Source organism: Rhinatrema bivittatum, chromosome 15 (assembly GCF_901001135.1).
Source record: "Rhinatrema bivittatum chromosome 15, aRhiBiv1.1, whole genome shotgun sequence".
Lineage (NCBI taxonomy): Eukaryota > Metazoa > Chordata > Amphibia > Gymnophiona > Rhinatrematidae > Rhinatrema > Rhinatrema bivittatum.
In genome coordinates this window covers 1,239,259-1,265,257 of record NC_042629.1, presented here as the reverse complement: position 1 = coordinate 1,265,257, position 25,999 = coordinate 1,239,259, and the positions used below count along the sequence as shown (strand labels likewise).

General features: G+C 46.3%; 1 protein-coding gene across 2 annotated transcripts in view; it reads left to right on the top strand.

Moving 5' to 3' along the window:
- CCT8 (chaperonin containing TCP1 subunit 8) overlaps positions 1-25,999 on the top strand; it is a 423,988-nt gene that overhangs the window by 58,988 nt on the left and 339,001 nt on the right. For both annotated transcript variants that reach the window (XM_029578294.1, XM_029578293.1), the window contains exons 4-5: positions 8,802-8,951; positions 9,633-9,813. In XM_029578294.1, the coding sequence (XP_029434154.1) occupies positions 8,802-8,951; positions 9,633-9,813 (331 nt within the window). The remainder of the gene's footprint in view (positions 1-8,801; positions 8,952-9,632; positions 9,814-25,999) is intronic.

The following is a 25,999-nucleotide window of genomic DNA, read 5'->3' as shown; positions in this document are numbered from 1 at the left end:
AACCCTTTCAAATCCCAACAATTCTGCCACATCTTCCCAGGTACCCCCCTTCCCTCCACCCATCCATCTACCCTCCTCCCCTCCACCCACCCATCTCCCCTCCTTCCCTCTTAGACTCTCCTCTCCCTCCTCTCCCTTCTTTATAATGAAGGTCTGGCAACTTCCTCACTCCATCTAAGCGCTATTGCAGCTTAATCCATATCTTAATGGCAAACCCATTTCGTGTCACACTCTAGTATCCAGATTCATGAAAGGAGTACTACGTCTACGCCCTCCATTGCAAAAACCACCAGTACTATGGGACATTAACATAGTCATCGAACAGCTAATGCTTCCCCCCTTTTGAGCCATTACACTTGTCACCTTTGATACCTCTCATGGTACGTTCTCTTCCTGGTTGCTTTAACTTCCGCAAGAAGAGTAAGTGAACTGCAGGCACTAGTCCACTATCCACCTTATCTGCAATTTCATCATGACAAAGTGACTCTTCGCACTCACCCAAAATTCCTTCCAAAGGTTATTTCCAGTTTTCACATTAACCAGACCATAACCTTACCTATTTTTCATCCAAAACCTCATGCAAATGATAGAAAACTCCACATTTTGGACTGTAAATATGCCCTAGCCTACTACAAGCAGCGCACTACTTCACCTAATAGACCTTCACAACTTTTTCTATCTTTCAACCCGAACGCACAAGAACGTCTGGTGACTAAACGAACTCTTTCCACATGGATTTCAAACTGTATTCAATTTTACTACTAGCAACGGTCACAAACTTTCTTCCAATCCAAAAGCGTACCAAGTTCGTGCACTGGCAGCCTCGATGGCCCATCTCCATGAAGTTCCCATCATAGATATTTGCAAAGCTGCAACATGGTCATCCCTGCACACTTTCACATCTCATTACTGTTTGGAAGAACAAACTGTGAATGATGTAGTAATAGGTAGGACTATCCTACAGAAGAGCACAGATTCATCGCATATATAGCCTTCATAGGAAATGTCCGCCTAAAAACTTTGTATTGAGTTAATTACCAATTAAAATACATGACAGCTCAATACTTCAGCGGGGGACTCCCAGAAAGCATGGCTAATTCAGCTGCTTATCTACGTGAAAAGAGCAAGTTTGCTTACCGTAAACGGTGTTTTCCGTAGATAGCAGCTGAATTAGCCATGCTGACCCACCCGCTTCCCCAAACAGTTGCAGCAACACCTGCACTTGCTTTAATACTGACTGAGGAGCCTGAGGTGAATCAGAGAGGATATAAGAGGGAGCATCCGTCTAAAAGACCTTGCTATACTTAGAGCTCCGCCACCTAGATAGCAGCTGAATTAGCATGGCTAATTCAGCTGCTATCTAAGGAAAACACCGTTTACGGTAAGCAAACGTGCTCTATGTGGTCTTTCTGTACTTGGTGAAGGTCAGTTCTGGGTGTGTGATAGAGCTGAGGTATTTTATTAGCATGTAGGCATTTGTATCAATCTTATTTGTTGTGTTTTCTCAATATAACATGCATTCATAGTAAATTACTGTCTTTTCATAAGCAATATAAGAAATTGCCATGCTGGGTCAGACCAAGGGCCCATCAAGCCCAGCATCCTGTTTCCAACAGAGGCCAAACCAGGCCACAAGAACCTGGCAATTACCCAAACACTAAGAAGACCCCATGCTACTGATGCCAGTAATAGCAGAGGCCATTCCCTTAGTCAACTTGATTAATAGCAGTTTCCTAGCGTGTAGAAGATGTGGGTATAGTGTGCTCGTGCTAGCAGTTGGAGACGGATCTGACGTCAGCACGGGTACATATACCCCCACAGGAAGTGAAGCAATTCAGTAATTTCCGTCTCCAAAGCAGTTTGGAGAGCCTGCACACTCGCTGAGTGTGTTTTCCAATACTACTTTCTACTTCTACTTTCTATATCTACCTCTACTAGCCAGAGTGCGGACCCAGCTACGGTGGTGGTTGCAGTCCTCCCCCACGTGGATTCTGCTCACCACAGATGCCAGCCTGAGCGGATGGGGAGCATACTGCGAAGGACTCGCCGCCCAAGGGCGGTGGAACAGAGAAGAGTCGGGGTGGAACATCAACAGTCTAGAAGAACGGGCAGTCCGGTTAGCCTGCCTGCAATTTGCTCACAGACTGCGGAACAGGGCAGTCAGAGTGATGTCCGACAACGCCACCATGGTGGCATACATCAACCGTCAGGGCGGAACCAGGTGTCCCTAGAGATAGCCCCGCTGATGGCTTGGGCAGAGGCGAATCTCCAGGACATCTCCGCCGTGCACATTGCTGGAAGGGACAACACCGCGGCAGACTTCCTCAGCAGGGAAAGCCTAAATCCGGGAGAATGGCAGATGTCCCCCACAGCCTTCCAGATGATTGTGGATCATTGGGGGATTCCGGACATGGACCTACTAGTGGACAGGTCCAATGCTCAAGTACCCAGATACTTCAGCCGCAAGCGAGATCCGTTCTCACGGGATCGACGCCCTGGTTCAGCCATGGCCTCCAGGGACCCTGCTATACGCCTTTCCTCCGTGGCCCCTGCTGGGCGCCCTTATACACAAGATTCAGAAGCACAAGGGCCTAGTTCCTCTAGTGGCACCAGACTGGCCAAGAAGACCCTGGTACGCGGACATGAGAAGACTACTGGCAGGGGAGCCCCTTCCCCTGCCTCCTCTCAGGGGCCTGCTGCGTCAGGGTCCCATCCTCCACGAGGATCCGGCTCAATTCTCTCTTACGGTCTGGCCATTGAGAGGGCTAGACTGAAGAAAAGAGGTTACTCGGAGCCGGTGATAGATACACTCCTCCGAGCTCGCATGTTTTCCACATCCCTCACCTACGTAAGGATCTGGAGAGTATTTGAAGCCTGGTGCGACACTCATGGCACCAATCCACATGCGACCACAATCCCTATTGTTCTGGATTTCCTGCAGGATGGGCTTCAGAGAGGTCTCTCCCTAAGCTCCATCAAGGTTCAGGTGGCTGCGCTGTCTTGCTATGGTCCCAGGAGGGATGGCAAGACCATTGCCACGCACCCGGATGTTTCCCGCTTCCTGAAAGGAGTCAAGCACATTTGCCCGCCACTGAAGTGGCCAGTGCCCCTGTGGAACCTCAACATAGTTTTTTGGATTTCCTCGCGGGATCCACCTTCAGACCCCTTCGGGGCCTGTCTCTCCGTTCTCTAACTTTGAAGGTGGTGTTCTTGCTGGCTGTGTGTTCCGCACGCCGCATTTCGGAACTACAAGCGCTGTCCTGCCGTGATCCCTTTCTCAGAATCACTCCAGAGGCTATCCATCTTCGCACGGTTCCATCCTTCTTGCCTAAGGTAGTCTCACAATTTCACCTCAACCAAACCATATTCTTGCCAACCACGGCGGGTTTGAAGAAATCAGAAGAAGGGCGTTTGCTACGCCATCTCGACATCGGCAGATTGCTGCCCAGATACCTGGAAATGACAGAAGCAGTACGAAAGACGGACCATCTGTTCGTCCTTCACAGCGGGAAGAAACAAGGAGAAGCGGCCTCTCTGCCCTCAGTCGCCCGCTGGATTAAAGAAGTTATCAGAGCGGCCTACGTAGAGGCCGGGAAGTCACCACCTCTACAGGTCAAGGCTCATTCTACCAGAGCCCAAGCAGCATCTTGGGCAGAATCTAGGGTGCTGTCGCCCGCAGAAATATGTAAGGCGGCGTCATGGTCCTCCCTCCATACCTTTTCCAGATTTTACCGTCTGGATGTCCAGGCCAGGGAGGACACAGCATTTACGAGGGCAGTCCTACGCGGTCCTCAGGCAGCCTCCCGCCCAGTTCGGGAGTAGCTTTTGTACATCCCACTTGTTCTGAGTCCATCTGCTACACGCTAGGAAATGTTGAGATTAATTACACGATAATCTCCTTTTCCTTAGTGTATGCAGATGGACTCACCATCCCGCCCGGCTGCCAGTATACATGGGTTGCACCTATTCAAGGTAAGACATGTCATTTCTTACACGAGAGCGTCCCCTTTGCCAGGTGTCGACGCCTTCCGGTTGGAAACGGTGGCGGTCTCCAGCTCCTATCAATCGGTCAGGGGAATCCTGTTTCCCTAATTCATTGATCATCAGTACACATATATCCATAACAACTTTTGCAAGGAAGATTACTGAATTGCTTCACTTCCTGTGGGGGTATATGTACCCGTGCTGACGTCAGATCCGTCTCCAACTGCTAGCACGAGCACACTATACCCACTTGTTCTGAGTCCATCTGCATACACTAAGGAAAAGGAGATTATCAGGCAAGTAATCTCAACATTAATGGACTTCTCCAAGAACTTATCCAAACCTTTTTTAAACCCAGCTACACTAACTGACAACAAATTCCAGAGCTTTATTGTGCGTTGAGTGAAAAATAATTTTCTCTGATTAGTCTTAAATGTGCTACTTGCTAACTTCATGGAGTGCCCCCTAGTCCTCCTATTATCTGAAACTGTAAATAACCAATTCACATCTACTCGTTTAAGACCTCTCATGATTTTAAAGAACTCTATCCCCCTCCTCAGCCATCTCTTCTCCAAGCTGAACAGCCCTAACCTCTCACTCATCCTTGTCTCATAGGGGAGCTATTCCATCCCCTTTATTGTTTTGATCGCCCTTCTCCATCGCAACTATATCTTTTTTGAGATGCGGCGACCATAATTGTACAGAATATTCAAGGTGCGGTCTCACCATGGAACGATATAGAGGCATTATGACATTTTCCAGTTTGTTAACCATCCCTAGCGCCTCTTTTTTTGACAGGAGTGGCGGCTGTCAGCAATTTGACAGCTGACGCTCAATTTTGCCGGCGTCTGTTCGCAAAGCTTGCTCACACTTTATCATGAGGTTCGGCTTCTGCCTCCATCCCATACTCCATTGTATATAGTAACTTATTGTATATAATTATTTATCTTTCGTTCTCCCCTTCTTTTTTTCCTCCTCCCAGTTAAGGCAACCTTGTTATAATGTAACTTTTATGCTCCTTCTAAATATCTCTTGTTTGAATTGTTGGTTATAGTTCTGCTTAGTTCGATGTAAACAGAGTTGATTTGATTTGTATCAAGAAAGTCGATATATAAAAGCCATAAATAAATAAATAAATAAACCCGCAGACAGCAACAGGTTCGGAAACCAGATGCCGGCAAAATTGAGCATCTGGTTTTCGAGCCGCGGGCCGATTTTTACAATTTTTTTTTTTAATTATTTTTAACTTTTGGGACCTCCGAATTAATATCGCCATGATATTAAGTCTGAGGGTATACAGAAAAGCAGTTCCATGTATGGACCTACTGGCGACTGCATGCAATGTGAAAGTCCCTTGCTTCTTTAGGATTTTATTTAAAATTTAGGATTTTAGGTAGGAAACTGAAATCCAGAACCTCCAGGGTGGCATTCTCTGAAATGCTTCCTGTTCCACGTGCAGGTCCTCAGATGCAGGCAGAGCTCCAGAGTTTCAATGTGTGGATGAGACGATGGTGCAGGGAAGAGGAATTCAGCTTTGTAAGGAACTGGGGAAACCTTTGGGGAAAGGGGAGACTTTTCCGAAAGGATGGGCTCCACCTTAACCAGAGTGGAATCAAGCTGCTGGCACTAACTTTCAAAAAGGAGATAGAGCAGCTTTTAAACTAGAACAAGGGGGAAAGCAGACAGTCACTCAGCAGTGCATGGTTCGGAGAAATGTATCCTTGAAGGATAGTAATGAAACAGGAGAGTTAGGGTATCCCAACAGAGAGGTTCCATTAAAAGCAAACATAGTTCATATGCCTATTTGTAAAAAATCACCAAAGCTAATTATTTCCGAATAATCCCAAACAACTGAAAAGCAGGTTGTTAAAACAAGAAAAAACCACACTTTGAAATGTCTGTATGCCAATGCCAGAAGTCTAAGAAGTAAGATGGGAGAGTTAGTGTATAGTAGCAAATGATGAGATTGACATAATTGGCATCACAGAGACTTGGTGGAAGGAGGATAACCAATGGGACAGTGCTATATCAGGGTACAAATTATATCGCAATGATATGGAGGATCAACTTGGTGGGGGTGTGGCACTTTATGTCCAGGAGGGTATAGAGTCCAACAGGATAAAGATCATACAAGAGAGTAAATACTCAGTAGAATCTATGTGGGTAGAAATCCCATGTGTGTTGGGTAAGAGTATAGTGATAGGAGTATACTAGCGTCCACCTGGACAAAATGGTCAGACAGATGATGAAATGCTAAGAGAAATCAGGGAAGCAAACCAATTTGGCAGTGCAATAATAATGGGAGATTTCAATTACCCCAATATAGACTGGGTAAATGTAACATCAGGACTTGCTAGAGACATAAAGTTCCTGGATGTAATAAATGATTGCTTCATGGAGCAATTGGTTCAGGAACCAACAAGAGAGGGAGCTATTTTAGATTTAATTCTTAGTGGAACGCAAGATTTGGTGAGAGAAGTAATGGTGGTGGGGCCACTTGGCAACAGTGATCATAACATGATCAAATTTAAACTAATAACGATGGAGAAGGTACAGAGAAGGGCAACCAAAATGATAAAAAGGGAATGGAACAGCTCCCCTATGAGGAAAGACTAAAGAGGTTAGGGTTGTTCAGCTTGGAGAAGAGACGGCTGAGGGGGGATATGATAGAGGTGTTTAAAATCATGAGCGGTCTAGAACGGGTAGATGTGAATCGGTTATTTGCTCTTTCAGATAGTAGAAAGACTAGGGGGCACTCCATGAAGTTAGCATGGGGCACTTTTAAAACTAATCGGAGAAAGTTTTTTTACTCAACGCACAATTAAACTCTGGAATTTGTTGCCAGAGGATGTGGTTAGTGCAGTTAGTATAGCTGTGTTTAAAAAGGATTGGATAAGCTGTTGGAGGAGAAGTCCATTACCTGCTATTAAGGTCACTTAGAGAATAGCCACTGCCATTAGCAATGGTAACATGGAATAGACTTACTTTTTGGGTACTTGCCAGGTTCTTATGGCCTGGATTGGCCATCACAATTATATCTTTTTTGAGATGCGGCGACCAGAATTGTACACAGTATTCAAGGGCGGTCTAACCATGGAGCAATACAGAGGCATTATGACATTTTCCGTTTTATTCACCATTCCCTTTCTAATAATTCCCAACATTGTGTTTGCTTTTTTGACTGCCGCAGAATACTGAACCGACGATTTCAATGTGTTATCCACTATGACGCCTGGATCTCTTTCTTGGGTTGTAGCACCTAATATGGAAGCCAACATTGTGTAATTATGGGTTATTTTTCCCTATATGCATCACCTTGCACTTATCCACATTAAATTTCACCTGCCATTTGGATGCCCAATTTTCCAGTCTCACAAGGTCTTCCTGCAATTTATCACAGTCTGCTTGTAATTTAACTACTCTGAACAATTTTGTGTCATCTGCAAATTTGATTCTCATTCGTCTTATTTCTTTCCAGATCATTTATAAATATTGAAAAGTAAGGGTCCCAATACAGATCCCTGAGGCACTCCACTGTCTATGCCCTTCCACTAAGAAAATTGTCCATTTAATCATACTCTGTTTCCTGTCTTTAAGCCAGTTTGCAATCCACGAAAGGACATCGCTACCTATCCCATGACTTTTTATCTTTCCTAGAAACCTCTCATGAGGAACTTTGTCAAACGCCTTCTGAAAATCCAAGTATACTACATCTACCGGTTCACCTTTATCAACATGTTTATTAACTCCTTCAAAAAAGTGAAGCAGATTTGTGAGGCAAGACTTGCCCTGGGTAAAGCCATGCTGACTTTGTTCCATTAAACCATGTCTTTGTATATGTTCTGTGATTTTGATGTTTAGAACACTTTCCACTATTTTTCCTGGCACTGAAGTCAGGCTAACCGGTCTGTAGCTTCCCGGATCGCCCCGGAGCCCTTTTTAAATATTGGTGTTACATTTGCTGTCCTCCAGTCTTCAGGTACAATGGATGATTTTAATGATAAGTTACAAATTTTTACTAATAGGTCTAAATTTCATTTTTTAGTTCCTTCAGAACTCTGGGGTGTATACCATCCTGTCCAGGTGATTTACTACTCTTCAGTTTGTCAATCAGGCCTACCACATCTTCTAGGTTCACTGTGATTTGATTCAGTCCATCTGAATCATTACCCATGAAAACCTTCTCCATTACGGGTACCTCCCCAACATCCTCTTTAGTAAACACCGAAGGAAAGAAATCATTTAATCTTTCTGCGATGGCCTTATCTTCTCTAAGTGCCCCTTTAACCCCTTGATCATCTAATGGTCCAACTGACTCCCTCACAGGCTTTCTGCTTCGGATATATTTTAAAAAGTTTTTACTGTGAGTTTTTGCCTCTATAGCCAACTTCTTTTCAAATTCTCTCTTAGCCTGTCTTATCAATGTCTTACATTTAACTTGCCAACGTTTATGCTTTATCCTATTTTCTTCTGTTGGATCCTTCTTCCAATTTTTGAATGAAGATCTTTTGAATTCAGTGTTTTCCTTTTGGCTGAGTGCTGGAATGGTTATCTGTTTATCAAGTTTTGTTAGTTCACAGTTGGTTTTTGCAGGGAGTACTGGTAGGCTGATGTCACTGCAGGGGTATACAGTGATGTCAGCTTTGCTCAGTCTCCATCTGCTGGTAGATGTGCATAACCCACTGGTTTTGGATTCACTTGTCTCTACTAAAGAAAAGGAAATTATCAGGTAAGCAGTAATTTCTCTTTATATATTTTACATCAAAGCAGATGATTTGAAAGAAAGCTGAAAAGACTGTTTTATTCTTGAATCTCAGGTTCAGCATCCTGCTGCAAAAATGATTGTGATGGCTTCTCACATGCAAGAACAAGAAGTCGGTGATGGAACCAACTTTGTTCTGGTTTTTGCTGGAGCTCTTCTTGATCTGGCTGAAGAGCTTTTGCGAATGGGACTTTCAGTTTCGGAGGTTAGCAGTTCCTTTGCAGGGATGTTGGTATGGGTGGATGACATGGTGGACTGCCTTGGGCACCAGTGCTACATGCTACTGCTATAGTGACAGTACAATCTAACCATCTTGTACTGCTGCATCATCACAGGGGGACCCCTACCTGGTTTAGTATTCCAAAGGGTAGCCTTCACCTCAGCAGGCCAGAAGTTCGGGGCCGGGTGGGAAATGACCCTTCCAATACCTGAATCTGCTTGGGGTGCTACTTAGTACAGCAATGGCCCTGTTCCTTCAAAATTGTTTGCCAAACTATTTTGCATAAATAGTTTTCAGCCAGATTATTTAAACTAGCATTGCTGGGGTTCTTTGCGTCTCCTAGCAGTGTTCTTGCTATTGACATTTATTACTTCCTGTTTTTTCAGCCTTCATCTGGAACCAACCCACTCTTTTTAGTTATTTATAGACCACTCAAAGAATCTGCTGAGTTTTGTACAGTATAGCATAAACTATAAGCAATAAAAGTCTTCAATTTCTTGCTCTTTCTCTTAAGATGTACCAAGCTTAGAGGCAAAGCTATACAAACTGTTTCTGGTTTAACACTTACCACAACAATTTGGTTTGAAGTTGTATGGAAAAACATGATTTTGATGAAATGTATTTTATTGAAAAACATTGGGTAATTAATTCTTATGAACATTTTAGGTAATTGAAGGCTATGAAAAGGCTTGCAGACAAGCACTAGAGATCCTGCCCGATCTGGTGTGCTGTTCTGCAAAGAATCTTCGAGATGTTGAAGAAGTAGCATCTTTGCTTCAGACATCAGTAATGAGCAAACAATATGGCAGTGAGATATTTCTGTCCAAGCTTATTGCTGAGGCATGTGGTAAGTAAAGTTTGATTGATGAGGAAGACAAAGACACTATATTGTATCGCCTGATGACCTGGAACTCATTTCTTATTTTTGACTTATTTACTTGTGGGATTCCCATTCCAGAACATGCTCTCTCTGGTCACATCCTCTAATCAAATTTTGGTTGTATGTATTTTAAAATTTTTTTTAAGTTTATTACTTTATTTAAAGCTTTTCTATACCGACTTTCATGATACAGATCAAATCAAATCGGTTTACAGGGAACAGAAGCATTATAATGTTAACCATAACCAGAAGGAGCGGAAAGTTACAATAAAACAGGGGGATGTAACTGGGAGGTGATAAGCAGAGGGGGAAAGAAAAACTCAATAACTAATTAATTACAACTAAAGAGATGGCAGGTACTAGAGCCTACATCTGATCTGTGGCATGGCAAGATGCTGGCCTAGATTAGGGGAAAGCTTGTCTGAATAACCATGTCTTAAGTTTTAACTTAAAATGTTAATGTTATTTCTGATAGTTGTAGAATGAATATGATACAAGGAAATATTTGTAGTCTGCTGTCCAGAGAGAGGGAAGCTTGTGTGTCTCATTGTCCCTCTCTAACTTCTCTGTTCAATGTCCAATCCACATCAAATTGTTGGGGCATGATGGGGGCCCAAGAGGAGTTGCTTGGGTATTTTATTTTCCAGATCCACACATGTCCTGAAACTAGCATACAATTTTCTGGGCTGGCTTGCTGTGTATTTTTCAAATAACTTGAATATGGTATAAAAAATATTTGGGGAATAAAACTTCTTTACCTAGCGTGTAGCAGATGGACTCAGGACCAATAGGTATAGTGTGCTCCTGATAGTTGGAGACTGAGTCAGATTTCAATCTGACGTCAGCACCAGTACATATAGCCCTGCAGGAAGCTCTGCTCTTCAGTATTTCTCCGTCTCCATAGCAGGTCGGGACTCTCTATACACGCTTGCACAGCGTTAGAGTATTCAAACCAAAACAAATTTCAAACTAGAAGAAATCTTACCTCTACAGATGAGCGGTGATACCTAGGGGTCCCTCCCCAAGTTGAGATTTCCTGAGGTGGCTTCCGAGATCCCTCAGAGGTAGGATTCTGTCCGGCAGCCGGTTCCCGGCATGGACTTAGCCCCCGGCAACGGGAGCGGCTGAGAGGCAGCAGGTGCAACACAGAGCGTGGCGGTGAAGGAACTTTTCCCTCTCTCCCCGCAGCCAGAGACCACCTGGAACGAAACCCGGGAAACGCCGAGACAAGGTAAGGTAGAAAGCTTTCTAAAAGTCTCCGGTCTCCGAGGCTCAGAAAGCCGCGCAGATCGTCAGTCGGCGTCTGTGTTATCGGGTTGATCAGCCCCGTCTGGGCTAGACCCTGATCCGATACGAGGGTCCTCTTACATGGAGACCCTCCGAGGTCTCCATGTAAGACTTAGGAGGTGGTCGCCGACACCATTTCCCCTTGATCGCCATCCTGTCTGCCTAACCGAGCCGTGCGCACAGAGATGAGCCAGTGGCATAACTTGCCTGTGCGCACAGAGGCGCGTGCATCTTAGGCGCACCCGGAGCTCATAACTAAGCCTCCTGGCGCGCGCATTAAACGGGGCTTCCTGCGATCCTACGTGCCCAAACCATGGCACCACCAGCCAAGAAGTTCAAGGCACAAGCCCTCTGCCCAGCCTGCCACATAAGAGCTGCGCAGCACGAAGAGGCCAAGGCCCTGTGCCGACAGTGCGAGGAGGCTCTGGGAGATCCAGGTCAAGGCCCTCCCCAGCCAGTACAGGAATCCGGATCCACCGATAGTACACTGGACCTCTCCACCCCCAGCGTGAGCCTTCCTCAAATGGGGTTTCCTGGGACGCAGCATCTTTCAGTTTAGACCCAGGATTCTTTTCCTGGGTAAAATTCTTTAAAGGTCTACACGCTTTCTTCCACATGCAACCGGTGCCACCAATGACACAACCGCAGCCTCCCCCAGAGGACCCTAACCTCCCACGGCCCTCTAGGCCCCCCTGAGATGTACCTCTCCTGGCCAAAAGCCTCACCATAGGGGACACGGACACCTCAGATGAAGATCAAGAATCCCTGGAGTAAGGGGAAATCCTCCCAGGAACGGAACCTTACCGAACCATGAGGTGTGTTTTTTTTTTCTCCAAAAAGACGAGCTATCAGATCTCATGACTCACAGCTTGAAGGAGCTCGCCAACCCAGGCACTAGTGCCACAGGGGAACCAAAGACGAACCCTCTCCTAGAGGGACTCCGTCAGGCCTCCCACCATTTCCCTCTGCTGCAGGCCGAACAACAGCTGATCGACCTGGAAAGCAATGCTCCGGAGGCCAGTTTCAAAGGCGAACGGGCCCAGAAGCCCTCTACCCACTGGAACCCTCAGTCAAAGATCTCCTGGTTTTTCCCAAAGTGGTCTGTGCGGTCACAAAGCGCCCTACCATTCCAGTCGAGGGAGGAGCGGCACTCGAATCCCAGGACAGACGTCTGGAATCCATCCTTAAACAGTCATTCGACGTATCAGCTATGTCACTACAGATTGCTGCCTGTTGTGCTGTGGTGACACGCACCTGCATATCCATGACCAGGAACACCGCCATGCCCGTCGAAGCACTAGAACCAGTAGTATCCTTCCTCATGGATGCGACCTCTGACCTGGTACGCACCTCAGTCAGGGGCGTCTCATCCATAGTGGCAGCCAGAAGGTGACTCTGGCTCCGAGGTTGGTCAGCCGACGCGACTTCCAAGACGAAGCTCACAAGAATGCCCTTTAAAGGAGCCTCTCCGATTTCCGAAGAACAGAGGATCACAGCGTTTTAGACCCTACAAGTGTACATATCAAGTACCTCGCCCCGCAGGCAGGGGCCAGTCCTTTCTGAACAAACACAACAAGAGGGGAGCTGGCTCTGGCACAGGTCCCAGCCGCACCCACAATGAGATTCAGCCGACCCATCCACAGGAAGAAGCCATAGGGGGCAGGCTTGCCCTATTCTACCAAAGATGGGTTGAGATAAGTCAAGTGGGTCCTAACCATCATTCGAGAGGGATACTATCTGCACTTCCACAACATCCCTCCGGACAAGTTCGTGAAATCTCCTTGCCGCACACCCTCCAAGAGGACAGCAATGGAAACCACACTGGCCAAATTGCTCGCCCTAAAGGCCGTAACGCCGGTTCCAACGCAACAACAAAATACTGGGCACTATTCCATCTATTTTATCGTCCCCAAGAAAGAGGGACCTCAAGTCGGTCAACCGCTACCTGAGGGTGTACCACACTTCCGCATGGAAACCCTGTGCTTGGTCATAAAGGCGATACAGCCAGAGAATTCCTTACATCCCTGGACCTGTCAGAAGCATACCTGCATATCTCGGTCCATCACGAGCATCAGCGCTTCCTGTGTTTCACGATCCTGGATCACCACTACCAGTTCCGGGTGCTACCCTTCGGGCTAGCCACAGCCCCTCTGACGTTTACCAAAATCATGGTGGTGGTAGTGGCGACACTGAGGAAAGAGGGAATCCTCTTACATCCATATCTGGACGATTGGCTCATCAGGGCAAAATCTCCAGAGGAAAGTCATCAGGCAACCACCAGAGTCAAGGCTCTACTGGAGAGCCTCAGGTGGGTTGTTAACACAAGCAAGAGCTGTCTACAGCCCTCCCAATATCTAGAATACCTGGGAGTCCGGTTCGACACCAGACAAGACAAGGTTATTCTTCCTCCTACAAGGAGAAGAAAACTGACGAACAAATTGCAAAACCTGCTAACAAGTCTTCGCCCCAAAGTATGAGACTACCTCAAAGTCTCATGACATCTCATGTTCAAAGTCTCATGACATCAACCCTGGAAGTGGTCCCATGGGCAAGAGCGCACATTTTATTTATTTGCTTTTATATACAGACGTTCATTGGGGTACATCACATTGGTTTACATGTTAGCGTGGAGAAATAGTAGGACAAACGTATCCTAACAAATGAGCGTGGGAGATGCTTGCTTATTGCAGCAGTTACTACCCCTAACCAATTAAGCTAGATACTTCACTTAGATGCAGCTCCAGCACTGCTCTCTACATCAGTGGTAGGGGTGGAAGGTAACTAGAACCAAAAAGTTACTAATAAGGGCCAAGAGTAATAGATAAGTATGAGAAAAAAAAAGTGAAAGCTTGCTGGACAGACTGGGCCATTTGATCTTCTTTTGCCGTCATTTCTATGCTTCTATGCTTCTATGTTTCTATTATTTTTACATGGAACGGAGGCACATCAACAGTTAATACAATTACATTTAGGAATGGTGAACATTGAAAGAATTGATTCAAACAGCTCAACAGGGCAATATTTATAATTACAAAGGGGGGTGGGCATCCCTAGTTATTGTGAGGGTGGGGATGGGTGGGTGGGGGTTCGGCTTGAGAGCTGAAAGGCTTTTTGGGAATAGCCAGGTTTTAAGGTTTTTTTGTTTTTTTTTAAAAGACTGGGTGGAAGTCTCCAATCTGAGTTGTTCAGGGAGTGTGTTGCACAAAGAAGGGCCAGCTATTGATATGGCGCGTTCTCTGGTTGCGGTGAGGTGTGCTTGTTTGGCAGAGGGTATGTTTAGCAAGCCGGTATTTTTAGATCTGAGGTTTCTTTGGGTGTGATGGTGGTGGATGGCGTCTTTCAGCCATTCTGTGTTTTTATTGTGTATTGATTTGTGTAGTAGGATAAGGGCTTTGTATTGGATTCTGTGGGATATTGGGAGCCAGTGAAGGTCTTTGAGGATGGCTGTGATGGGGGCGGATCGACTGCTGTTTGTTAGGGATCTGGCTGCTGCATTTTGGAGCAGTTGCAGGGGTTTGAGGGTGGATGAAGGGAATCAGAGTAGAAGGGAGTTGCAGTAGTCCAGCTTGGAGAATAGGAGGGATTGAAGTACTGTCCTGTAGTCTTGCTTGAAGAGGAGGGTTTTGACTTTCTTGAGGACTTGTAGCTTGAAGTAGCCATCTTTTATTGTTGCAGTGATGTGTTTTTTTTTATGTTGAGCTCGGAGTCCAATGTAATGCCAAGATCTCTTACTTCGGTAAAGCATCGGCTGGGTGGTTGGGTGGGTGTGGGAGTTTGGATGTTCTTTGTGCGGTGTTTATGTATAGTATTTCAGTTTTTGAGTGATTGAGTGTGAGGGAACGCTGGGTGAGGAGGTTATTTATTTGGGCTGAGTCAGTTTCCCATTGCAGTAGGGTGCGTTGTAAGTTTTCTTTCATGGGGAGTAGTATCTGAATGTCATCTGCGTAGTCGAAGTAGTGGAGGTTTAGGCTGGAGAGGAGTTTGCAGAGGGGGGAGCATGTATATATTGAATAGGGTTGGAGGATAGGGAGGAGCCTTGTGGGATACCATGAGGGAGTGGGAAGGGTTTCGATTCGCTGTTTAGTCACACTTTATATGATCTGTTAGATAAGTAGGGTTTGAACCATTTAAGGGTTTTGTCGCCAAGTCCGATTTCTGTTAATTGTGACAGTAGAGAGTTGTGGTTGATGGTGTCTAATGCGGCAGAGATGTCCAGTAGTATTAGGAGGTAGGAGTGTCCGGCATCAAGTCCTTTCAGGGTGGTGTCTGTGAGGGATAGTAGGGTTTCAGTGCAGAGTGATTTCCTGAATCCGTGTTGAGTGGGGAAGAGGATTTTGTGTGTGTTTCGAGGTGTTCTGAAAGTTGGCGGTTAACAATTTTTTCTAAGATCTTCGAAATGAAGGAGAGGTTCGAGATGGGTCTGTAGTTTGCAGGGTTGGAAGGATTCAGTTGTGGATTTTTTAGAATGGGTTTTATCCCAGGACAAGCAGGATGCTAGTCCTCACATATGGGTGACGTCACTGACTTGAGTCCTAGTGCGGGAAAACTTTCTGTCAAAAGTTTCTAGAAACTTTTGACAGGCCCTGTGAGGCCACTGAGCATGCCCAGCATGCCATGATATTCTCTGCCACAGGGGTCTCTCTTCAGTCTTTGTTTTTCCGCGCTGCTATAGGCATTGCGGGACAGGAGCCGTTGCGAGTCTCTCACGACAATTTCTGACTGAAAAGTCACATAATTTTCTCTATATTCTCTCTCATTGGAGTCTCTTGGGGTTTTCCACCGGCTGGTGAGTACCTCGGTTCATATTTTGCTCTTTTTTCATCGGCCGTCGACTTAAAAATTTATTTATTTATTTATTTATTTAAAAGTCTTCTATACCGATGTTAGTCGAAACATCACCTCGGTTTACATGGAACAAAAGCAACGGAAATTACAAGTAACAGGGGAAGGGTAAGGGGTACAAAAAACCATTAGGAGAGCAGAGAAGCATAGGAACAAACAACAAGTGAACTATAATGTCATAAGAACAAGGTAACAGTCAAATTCAGGTCATGATCCATCACAAAAAAATGGCTACAGGCTTCAAAAAATGCCCTGTATGTAACAGAACAATGTCTATCACCGACCCACACTTAGTGTGTCATTTGTCTCGGTGAGAAGCATGATGTTAATACTTGTCCAAAATGCGCGGAGATGACTGCGAAGGGAAGGAAAGCGAGGCAAGAGAAAATGGAACATTTGTTCCACCTACAACTTATACCATCTCCCTCGACGTCATCGAAGTCGTCTCTGGCCTGAGCTACTAAGCGCGTCTTACTTTAAAAACCTCGCCCAGAAGGATCAGGAGATCATCCATCCTTCCCCACCATCGTCCACGGCATCGAAGTCTGCTGATCAACATAAAACGAAACATTGACGTCCAGTTCCATTCCCCAGGAGGAATAGACAGCGAAGCGGCCATGGAACCAAGAAACATCGGTTCCTTCAGTGCCTGGGCCTCTTCTGCCGCAACCTTCGATACCAGATCCTCCACAGGGCTTTGTGCAGGATCTGATACCTCAGCCTCCGCCATCGCTTACAACTGCTCTGGTTCCATCACTTGTAACGCCGGAATTGTCTGATCTCATCAGACAAGCAGTCATACAGGCTTTAAAAGATCAACAACCAATTCCAGCGGTTCCGCCGATGCACACAGCATCGATGCCGGTAAATAGGCCGATGCCGGTGTCTATATAAACACTGACGACAAGCATGGAATCGATGCCTGCACAGAGATTCATCACGGCATCGACATCCATCTATGCGCAAATACCATCAACCTCCTCTAGGCCGATCTCGATGCCAACACTGTTGACGTCTTTGACACCGTTATGGACACTTCTAACAACGCCTGCATGATGCAACTACCATCTGAAGATCCTGAATCCCATGATCTGGCATTTTTTCAGCATCTTTTACAGAGATATCAAGATGTCATCGACAAACTTCCACCAAAAACGCTGGAGGGAGTTTCTCCAATAATCCCCTCTGATGATCCACAGCCAGGCCCTTCAGGCCTTCATCACCCACCCAGGTCTCCCCCCAAGATCTCCATATAGAGACAATCCAGATGACTCCTGGGATGATCAGCAGACTGACACATCTTCTGAGGACTTCATGTCTGAGCCTTCACCTCCAGACCAGAGGAAAAAGTCCCCACCAGAAGATTTGTCTCTTTCCAACTTCATACAGGACATGGCAGACACCATTCCCTTTAAGCTGACTGCAGAACAAGATACAAGGCAACAAACTTTAGATGTCCTGCAGTTTGTTGACCCACCAAAGCAAGTATTGGCTATTCCAATACATGAAGTACTCTTGTATCTCCAGCACCGCATCTGGGAACACCCATGTTCTGTCTCAGTAGTAAACCAGCGTGTAGACACTACATATTTGGTACAGGCAGCTCAAGGATACCAAAAACCACAACCATCACATCAATCTGTGGTAGTGGAATCTGCTCAGAAAAAATCTAAGCATATCCGCCTACACTCATCAACCCCACCAGGTAAAGAGCACCGGTTTCTAGATTCTCTGGGAAGAAAGGTGTATAAAGGCACCATCCTAAATGCCAGAATCTCTTCTTATCAACTGTGTATGACACAGTATCAGAGAAATCTCTGGAAGCAGATGGAAGAATTTGTCACCTCTTTACCAAGCCAGTAAAGAAGCAGCACAGGCCATAGTCCATAAAGGCCTAGAAGCCGGGAAACATGAGGTGAGGGCGGCCTACAACAGTTTTGAGACTACTTCCAGGACAGCAGCTGCTGGAATCACCACTCGTAGATGGGCATGGCTCAAGGCCTCGGACCTCAGGCCTGAGGTCCAGGATAAACTTGTTGACTTGCCGTGTGTGGGGGACAACTTGTTTGGCGAAAAGGTCTAAGAGGCAGTACAACAGCTTAAGGACCATAAAGAGACCTTACGCCAGTTGTCACAGGTTCCACAAGAACCCTCTCGACAACCTCCTCGTCGACAACCTAGGAGAGAAACCAGACGCCCATACTACAGACCAAGGCGATACTACCCCCAAGCCTCTCGGGGTAGGTCAACCAGGCCACAACACCCTTCCCAAACGAGACAGCCAAGAACCACTCGCCCGCAACCTCCTCCACAGACAGGCCCTGTGGGGGTTTTTGGAATACAGGCCAGAGAACAAGTCCATCTCCTGAATCCTCGACCAGACCTGCCAGTAGGAGGAAGAGTATCCTATTTTCACACACATTGGCTAAGAATTACATCAGACCAATGGTTACTCTCCATAGTCTCTCGAGGTTACAAACTCAATTTCCTCTCAATTCCACCAGAATCTCCACCGAGCTTCTTTCCACAGCAAGAATCTCAACTAAATCATCTACAAACAGAATTAGCCATCCTTCTGAGAGCCAGGGCTGTACAGTTAGTGCCCCGGACTCAGCAGGGCAGAGGATTCTATTCCCGTTATTTCCTCATTCCAAAGAAAACAGGAGGCCTACGTCCTATCCTAGACCTCAGAAATCTCAACAAATTTCTGAAAAGAAAAGTTCAGGATGGTTTCTTTAGGCACCATGCTTCCACTTCTTCAAACAGGAGATTGGCTTTGTTCTCTGGATCTTCTAGATGCTTACACTCACAATCCAATATTCCCTCCTCATCGCAAGTACCTACGCTTCATGGTGGGCCATCAACATTTCCAGTACAGAGTTCTGCCATTCGGACTAGCCTCTGCTCCCAGAGTATTCACAAAATGCCTGGCAGTAATAGCAGGACACTTGCTCAAAGTGTCCATGTCTTTCCATATCTAGACGACTGGCTCATCAGAAGTCATTCTCAACAAGGAGCTCTCATTTCTCTGTCGAACAATTTCTGTACTTCACTCCATGGGTTTTCTCATCAACTATCAAAAATCCCACCTTACTCCATTTCACCTACTTCAATTTATAGTTGCAGACTTGAACACTATCCTATCAAGAGCCTTTCTACCCGAAGATCGGGCAAGGACACTTTCCCTCTTGGCAACCTCCATTTACTCACAGAAACAAGCGACAGCTCATCAATTTCTAACCTTACTAGGCCACATGGCCTCCACAGTTCATGTCACTCCTATGGCATGGCTTGCCATGAGGATTACACAATGGACTCTCAGATCACAATGGATCCAGCCATTCAACCGCTTCATTATCCAATTCAAGTGACCCACCAACTAAGATTATCTCTACTTTGGTGGGCAAACATGGACAACTTGCGCAAAGGCCTCCCTTTTCAGCAACCATTCCCACAGATCACTCTAACTACAGATGCATCCATCTTGGGTTGGGGAGCTCACATAGACAATCTCCAAACCCAGGGTACTTGGACAAAGCTCGAAGCAACTTTTTCAAATTTCCTAGAGCTTCGAGCTATACGTTATGCGCTGCATGCGTTAAAGGACTGCCTTTCACACAAGACTGTTCTGATCCAAACGGACAACACAGTAGCCATGTGGTACATCAACAAACAAGGAGGTACGGGCTCGTATCTCCTTTGTCAAGAAGCTGCTCAGATTTGGGCCTGGGTCCAACACACTCAGTTTCTCCGGGCCACTTATCTGGCAGACATACAAAATGTATTAGCGGATCGACTCAGTCGTCAATTCCACCCACACGAATGGTCCCTGGATCCCTCAGTAGCGACCAGGATTTTTCAATGTTGGAGTCAACCAACAATAGACCTCTTTGCGTCACACCTGAATCACAAAGTGGACAGCTTCTGTTCTCTACACAAACAGAAAAACCAGCCAGCCAAGGACACCTTTGCTCGCCCTTGGAACTCAGGCCTTCTATACGCGTATCCTACGATACCGCTCATAACCAAAACTCTAGTGAAGCTACAACAGGACAAGGAGTCCATGATACTCATAGCCCCATATTGGTCTTGACAAGTATGGTTTCCCACACTTCTAGACCTCTCGATAAGGGATCCCATTCGCCTGGGAGTAGCTCCCACTCTCATAACTCAGGATCAGGGTCGATTGCGCCACCCCAGCCTTCAGTCCCTATCCCTGACAGCATGGATGTTGAAAGCTTGATTTTGCAACCACTCAATCTTTCCACCAATGTATCTCAAGTGCTTCTTGCTTCAAGTAAACCTTCAACACGTAAGAACTATTCTTCGAAATGGAAAAGGTTTACTTTGTGGTGCAGGCAAGAGTATTGATCCTTTCTCCTGCTCCACAACATCTCTACTTGACTACTTCTGTCATCTTTCAGACTGGTCTCCAGACTTCATCTGTAAGGGTACATTTAAGTGCAATCTCAGCTTACCATAACAAGATGGGAGATGCACCAATTTCCACGCAACCTCTCGTCAGTAGATTTATGAGAGGTTTAACGCACCTAAAACCACCAATTCGGCCACCAGTCATAGAATGGGATCTGAATCTGGTTTTAATAAGGCTCATGCGTTCTCCTTTTGAACCCATAGATTCCTGTGATCTTAAATTTCTCACATGGAAAACTATCTTCCTCATAGCCATTATATCAGCTAGAAGGGTTAGTGAGTTACAAGCACTTGTCACGTACTCACCCTATACAAAATTCTTACATGACAGAGTGGTTCTCCATACACATCCAAAATTCCTTCCCAAAGTAGTTACGGAATTCCACTTGAACCAATCCATAGTTTTACCCACATTCTTTCCAAGGCCTCATTCCCATCAAGGAAGAAACAGCCTTACACACCTTGGACTGTAAGCATGCACTAGCATTTTATATAAACCGCACTGCAGTCCACAGGAAATCTACTCAATTATTTGTTTTTTACGATCCAAACAAACCAGGTAAAGCAGTGGGTAAACATACTCTATCCAACTGGTTAGCAGATTGTATACAGTTTTGCTATGAAAAAGCAGGCCTTCCTCTCCAAGGGTGAGTAAAGGCACATTCAGTAAGATGTCAACCTCAGTAAGATGTCACATTCAGTAAGATGTCAACCTCAGTAGCACACTATCGTTCAGTGCCAATCCTTGACATATGTAAAGCAGCAACATGGAGTTCTCTTCACACCTTTGCAGCTCATTACTGTTTGGACAAGCAGGGACAATCTGTCTTAAAGAACTTGTTTCCAGTTTAATCCCAACTCCTTCTACATCCAATCTGCTGTGATCTTTGGCTGACTCATTTTCAACAACAATACTTAACTGTTGCTTCACTACAAAATGACTCGGCCTCTAGCTTGCTAATCACCCATATGTGAGGACTAGCATCCTGCTTGTCCTGTGATAAAGCAAAATTGCTTACCTTGTAATAGGTGTTATCCCAGGACAGCAGGATGTAGTCCACACGAAACACACCCACCATCCCGTGGAGTTGGGTCAAATACCTTTTATTTTATTTTTGCTAATACTTATTGCTACATACGAGACTGAAGAGAGACCCCTGTGGCAGAGAATATCATGGCATGCTGGGCATGCTCAGTGGCCTCACAGGGCCAGTCAAAAGTTTCTGGAAACTTTGACAGAAAGTTTTCCCGCATTAGGGCTCAGTCAGACACGTCACCCATATGTGAGGACTACATCCTGCTGTCCTGGGATAATACCTATTACAAGGTAAGCAATTTTGCTTAATTACGGCGCAATCGAGGGTGTCAGGATAGAGGCCTTGGTTGAGGGATGTGTTTATGTTGGCTATTGGTTCAGCGATAACTTCAGGGATTAGCTTGATGGTTTTTACTGGGATGGGAATCGGGGGGGGGTGGGCTTCTGGGTTGATTTTTTTTTTTTTTTTTAATGATCTTTTCGACTTCTGTTGAGGTGATGAGGTCAAATGTGGTCCAGGTAGGAGATGGTGTGTTGTGAGGATTCGGCCTATCCGGGCTTGCTGGTGGGTTGGTTGGTATTAATTTTCATATTTTGTCCATGATGTATTGGGCGAGTTTCTCACATGCTTTCGTTGAGTCTTCCTTTGACAATGGGTTGAGGCTTGGTTGGGTTAGGTTGGAGACAAAGTTGAAAAGAGTTCTGGGGTTGTATTGGTGCTGGTGGATTTTCTTCGAGTAGTATTCTCTTTTGGCTTTGTTGGTGTCTGCTCTGTATATGTGAAGCAATGTTTTGTATCTGTCAAGATGGAGGGCAGTAGGATGTCTTCGCCATCTTTTCTCCGCTTGTCTGAGACGTAGTTTGGTGATTTTTTTTTAGTTCTGAGGTGTACCAGAGAGTTTTATGTGGGTTGTCCATATTGATCGTTTTTGAGATCTTCTGGCATTTGGATTTGGCTATTTCTGCGTTGATGGAGATCCATGAGTTGATGGCGGTGTTTGCATTGTTGAGGTTGAGGGAGGTTAGGGCATTGGAGAGTTTTTCTATCAGTTCTTCGCTGGGGCATGGTTTGTGGAATTTGATGTATTTTTTGGGTTGGTCAGTTTCGGCGTGGAAGGTTTTCAGACGAAGTGTGGTGTGGATTAGTTTGTGGTCTGATCAAGGAATGCTGTTTGTCGTAAGTGGTTTGATTGTGGATGTAGCTTTTTCATTGATGAATATGTGGTCCAGTGTGTGGCCTGATTTCTGGGTTGGTGAGTTGACAGTTTGTTTGAGACCCATTGCGGACATGGTGTCCAGGAGGAGGGTGCATGTTGGGGGGGGTGGGGGGGGGAGTGGCGTCGATGTGGAGGTTGAAATCTCCAAGGATGATTGCGTGTAGGTCTATGTTGATTTGGGATGCTGCGGTTTCAATAAAGTTGGATAAACTGTGATCTAGGCATTTTGGTGGGGAGTATAGTAACAGTATTTGGAGGTTTTTTGACTTGAATAGGCCTACTTCTAGGGGGGGGGGGGGTGTTGTGAGTTTGAGGTTTTTTTGGGCCAGGAGGAGTAGGCCGCCTCCTTTTTTTTTTGGTCTGGGTAGGAAGAAGATGTTATAGTTTGAGCGAGGGAGTTGATTTATTAGTGCTGTGTCAGATTTTTTGAGCCAGGATTCTGTGATGCATAGGAGATCTGGGAGGTTGTCTGTAAGGAGGTCATGTATGATGGGGATTGTTTTTTGATATGGATTGGGCATTTACTAGGAAGAGGGTTAATGTTGAGATGGTTGGTATGAGGGTGTCAGCAATTGTGGGAATTGCTGTGAGATGTCCATGTTGAGGGTGGTTGTGGCTTTTGAGTGGGGTGCAGTTGCATTTCGAGTGAGAGGGGTTGGAGTGGGTGTGCATGGTGTGGCCGGATCGGGTGAGGGTGTGTGGCGTTGCATTGGAGTCCACTGATGGCTCGGTGGGGGTGGTGTGGAGGTGCAAGGGGTCGGGTGTGGGAGAATCAAGGGCTGCTGGTATTGAAGGCTGCGCTCCCTACTGTCACGATGGAACCCGATGTCCCAGGACTACTCAGTTCGCCTCCAACTGCCAGAGGAGGCTATGGTGGCTACAAGAAGACTCTGAGCAAGGGAGTAAGGCTATCTCCACCGACCTGGACCTTGCTCACCACAGACACAAGTCTATGAGGGTGGGGAGCTGACGGCCCAGGAGCAATGGGACAAGGAAGAGTCTGGATGGAGCATCAACAGACTGGAAGCCTAGGCGGTCAGACTAGCCTGCAATATGGTTCGGTCATAGACTCCGAGGCAAATCTGTCAATCATGTCAGACAACACCATGACAGTTGCCTACATCAACCTCCAGGGAGGAACCAGAAGCCAACAGGTGTCCCTGGAAATAGACCCCCTAATGGCATGGGTGGAAGCAAACCTACAAGGGATCTCAGCCGCCCACATCGCAGGAAAAGACAACGTCACTGCGGACTACCTCAGCAGAGAAAGTCTAGACCCAGGGGAATGGTTGCTGTCGACCACAGCCTTCCAATCGATAGTAAACTGCTGGGGAACCCCAGCCATGGATCTCCTGGCAACCCAGTCCAACGTCCAAGTTCCCAACTTCTTCAGTTGCAGACGAGAACCACTATCCCAAGGGATCTATGCCCTTGTCCAGCCCTGGCCACAGGAAGACCTGCTATATGCCTCTTCCCCCCCCCCCCCCCCCCCGTGGCCACTACTGGGCGGGATCATCCATAAGAGAGAGCACCACGGGAGGCTAGTACTTCTAGGATGCTGTCACCCGCCGAGATCTGTCGGGCGGCGACATGGTCCTCTATTCACACCTCCTCCAGGTTCTACCGCCTGGATGTCCAGCCTCGAGAGGACACAGCCTTCGCAAGGGCAGTACTAAGTGGGCCACGGGCAGCCTCCCACCCAATTCGGGAGTAGCTTTTGTACATCCCATTGGTCCTGAGTCCATCTGCTACACGCTAGGAAATGGAAAAATTACTTACCCGATAATTTCATTTTCCTTATTGTAGACAGATGGACTCAGTATCCCTCCCACGGCTGCCACCAAACACGGAACCTCGGGTGACAATCCCCGAGAGCAAGACAAACACGGGTAAGCCACGCTTTCCGCTAATTAAGATACCCATAGCTACCGGGTGTCGGCGTTTCTCGGTTGAGTGCACTGGCGGTCTCCAGCTATAACCCGCATCAACCAGTTCAAGTTAATCACGTTAATCAAGTTATTCAAGTTAATCAAAGTATCCAAGTTAATCAAATTATCCAGACACACATTTATTTTATTTATTTAGGGTTTTTATATACCGGCATTCGAGAACGCAGTCCCATCATGCTGGTTCACATTAAAACAAGTGTGCATCGTAAACAAAACTAAAACAATGGTGCGGAAAAAGGCAGTTACAAATAACAGGGAGATTAGAACTTGGCAGAGAGAGAAGAGAAAGGACAGGTTTTTAATTCAAACATGTAACGATAGTGTAAAATAATATAAAATTCAAACAAGAAGGTTTGTCATGGTGTATGTGAAGGTAAGGATTGGCGTGGAAGGTAGATCAGTTTGAGTCCGGGAATGCTTGTGTGAATATCCACAATTGCTTTTCGAAGAGAATACTGAAGACCAGAGCTTCCTGCAGGGGTATATGCACTGGTGCTGACGTCAGACTGAAATCAGGAGCACTCTATACCCATTGCTCCTAAGTCCATCTGTCTACACTAAGGAAAATGGAAATATCAGGTAAGTAATTTCTCCATTCTCCTTCTTCCTGCAACCCACCGCGTTTTCGGGGCTAGAGGGATAGGGACGCCATGGTTCCCGTTGCCGCCAGGGCTGACGTCAATGCCATCGATGCTCATCTATTCCATCGATTCCCTCTGTGCCCTCATCCATGCTGTCCATGCCTCCCTCGATGCCGTCCATGCCCCTATTGATACTACGAAGCACCTAAACCCAATGCCCTCGACTAAACAAAACGCTCCATTCTTCGGGTTCTTAACCAAAGCCCATGTAATCCTTGAGCGCTAAACAGTGCCAGGAGCAGAGAAGGCACGGTGACAGTCTGTCACCAATCGCCATCCGAGACAGCGAGGGCATCTACCTCTGTGCTGGAGAATGACTGGGCCGAGCTCTGAGGGATACAGCCAGCACAGACGTCCACGTTTTGTGCTGGCACCTATTTCGTGTTGCCATCAATATCCATTGAGCCAGTTGCAAAGCGGGCCTGGCTACATGAATCCTGTGCTCCTCTGTACCCGAAGCACTGAGGCGTTCCCACCGACAACTATTCTGGGTACTAGCCACCACAAATTAATGTGGAAGCGCCAGTAATGCCTAGCCTGTCTTCTCTGTAGCTGTGCTACCATACCAGCTTACATAGTGGAGCCGGATGTTTACGTCCCTCAGGCTGTCCTCGATGCCTCCTGAAATCTACTAACAATGGAGTCGTCAATATTCGCACCACTGTGACACCGCCTCGTTGCGATACCTACCAACCACAGCCTGTCATCGTGGCCGACTTGTCCTTCTGCACCTTCACCTCGAAGGAC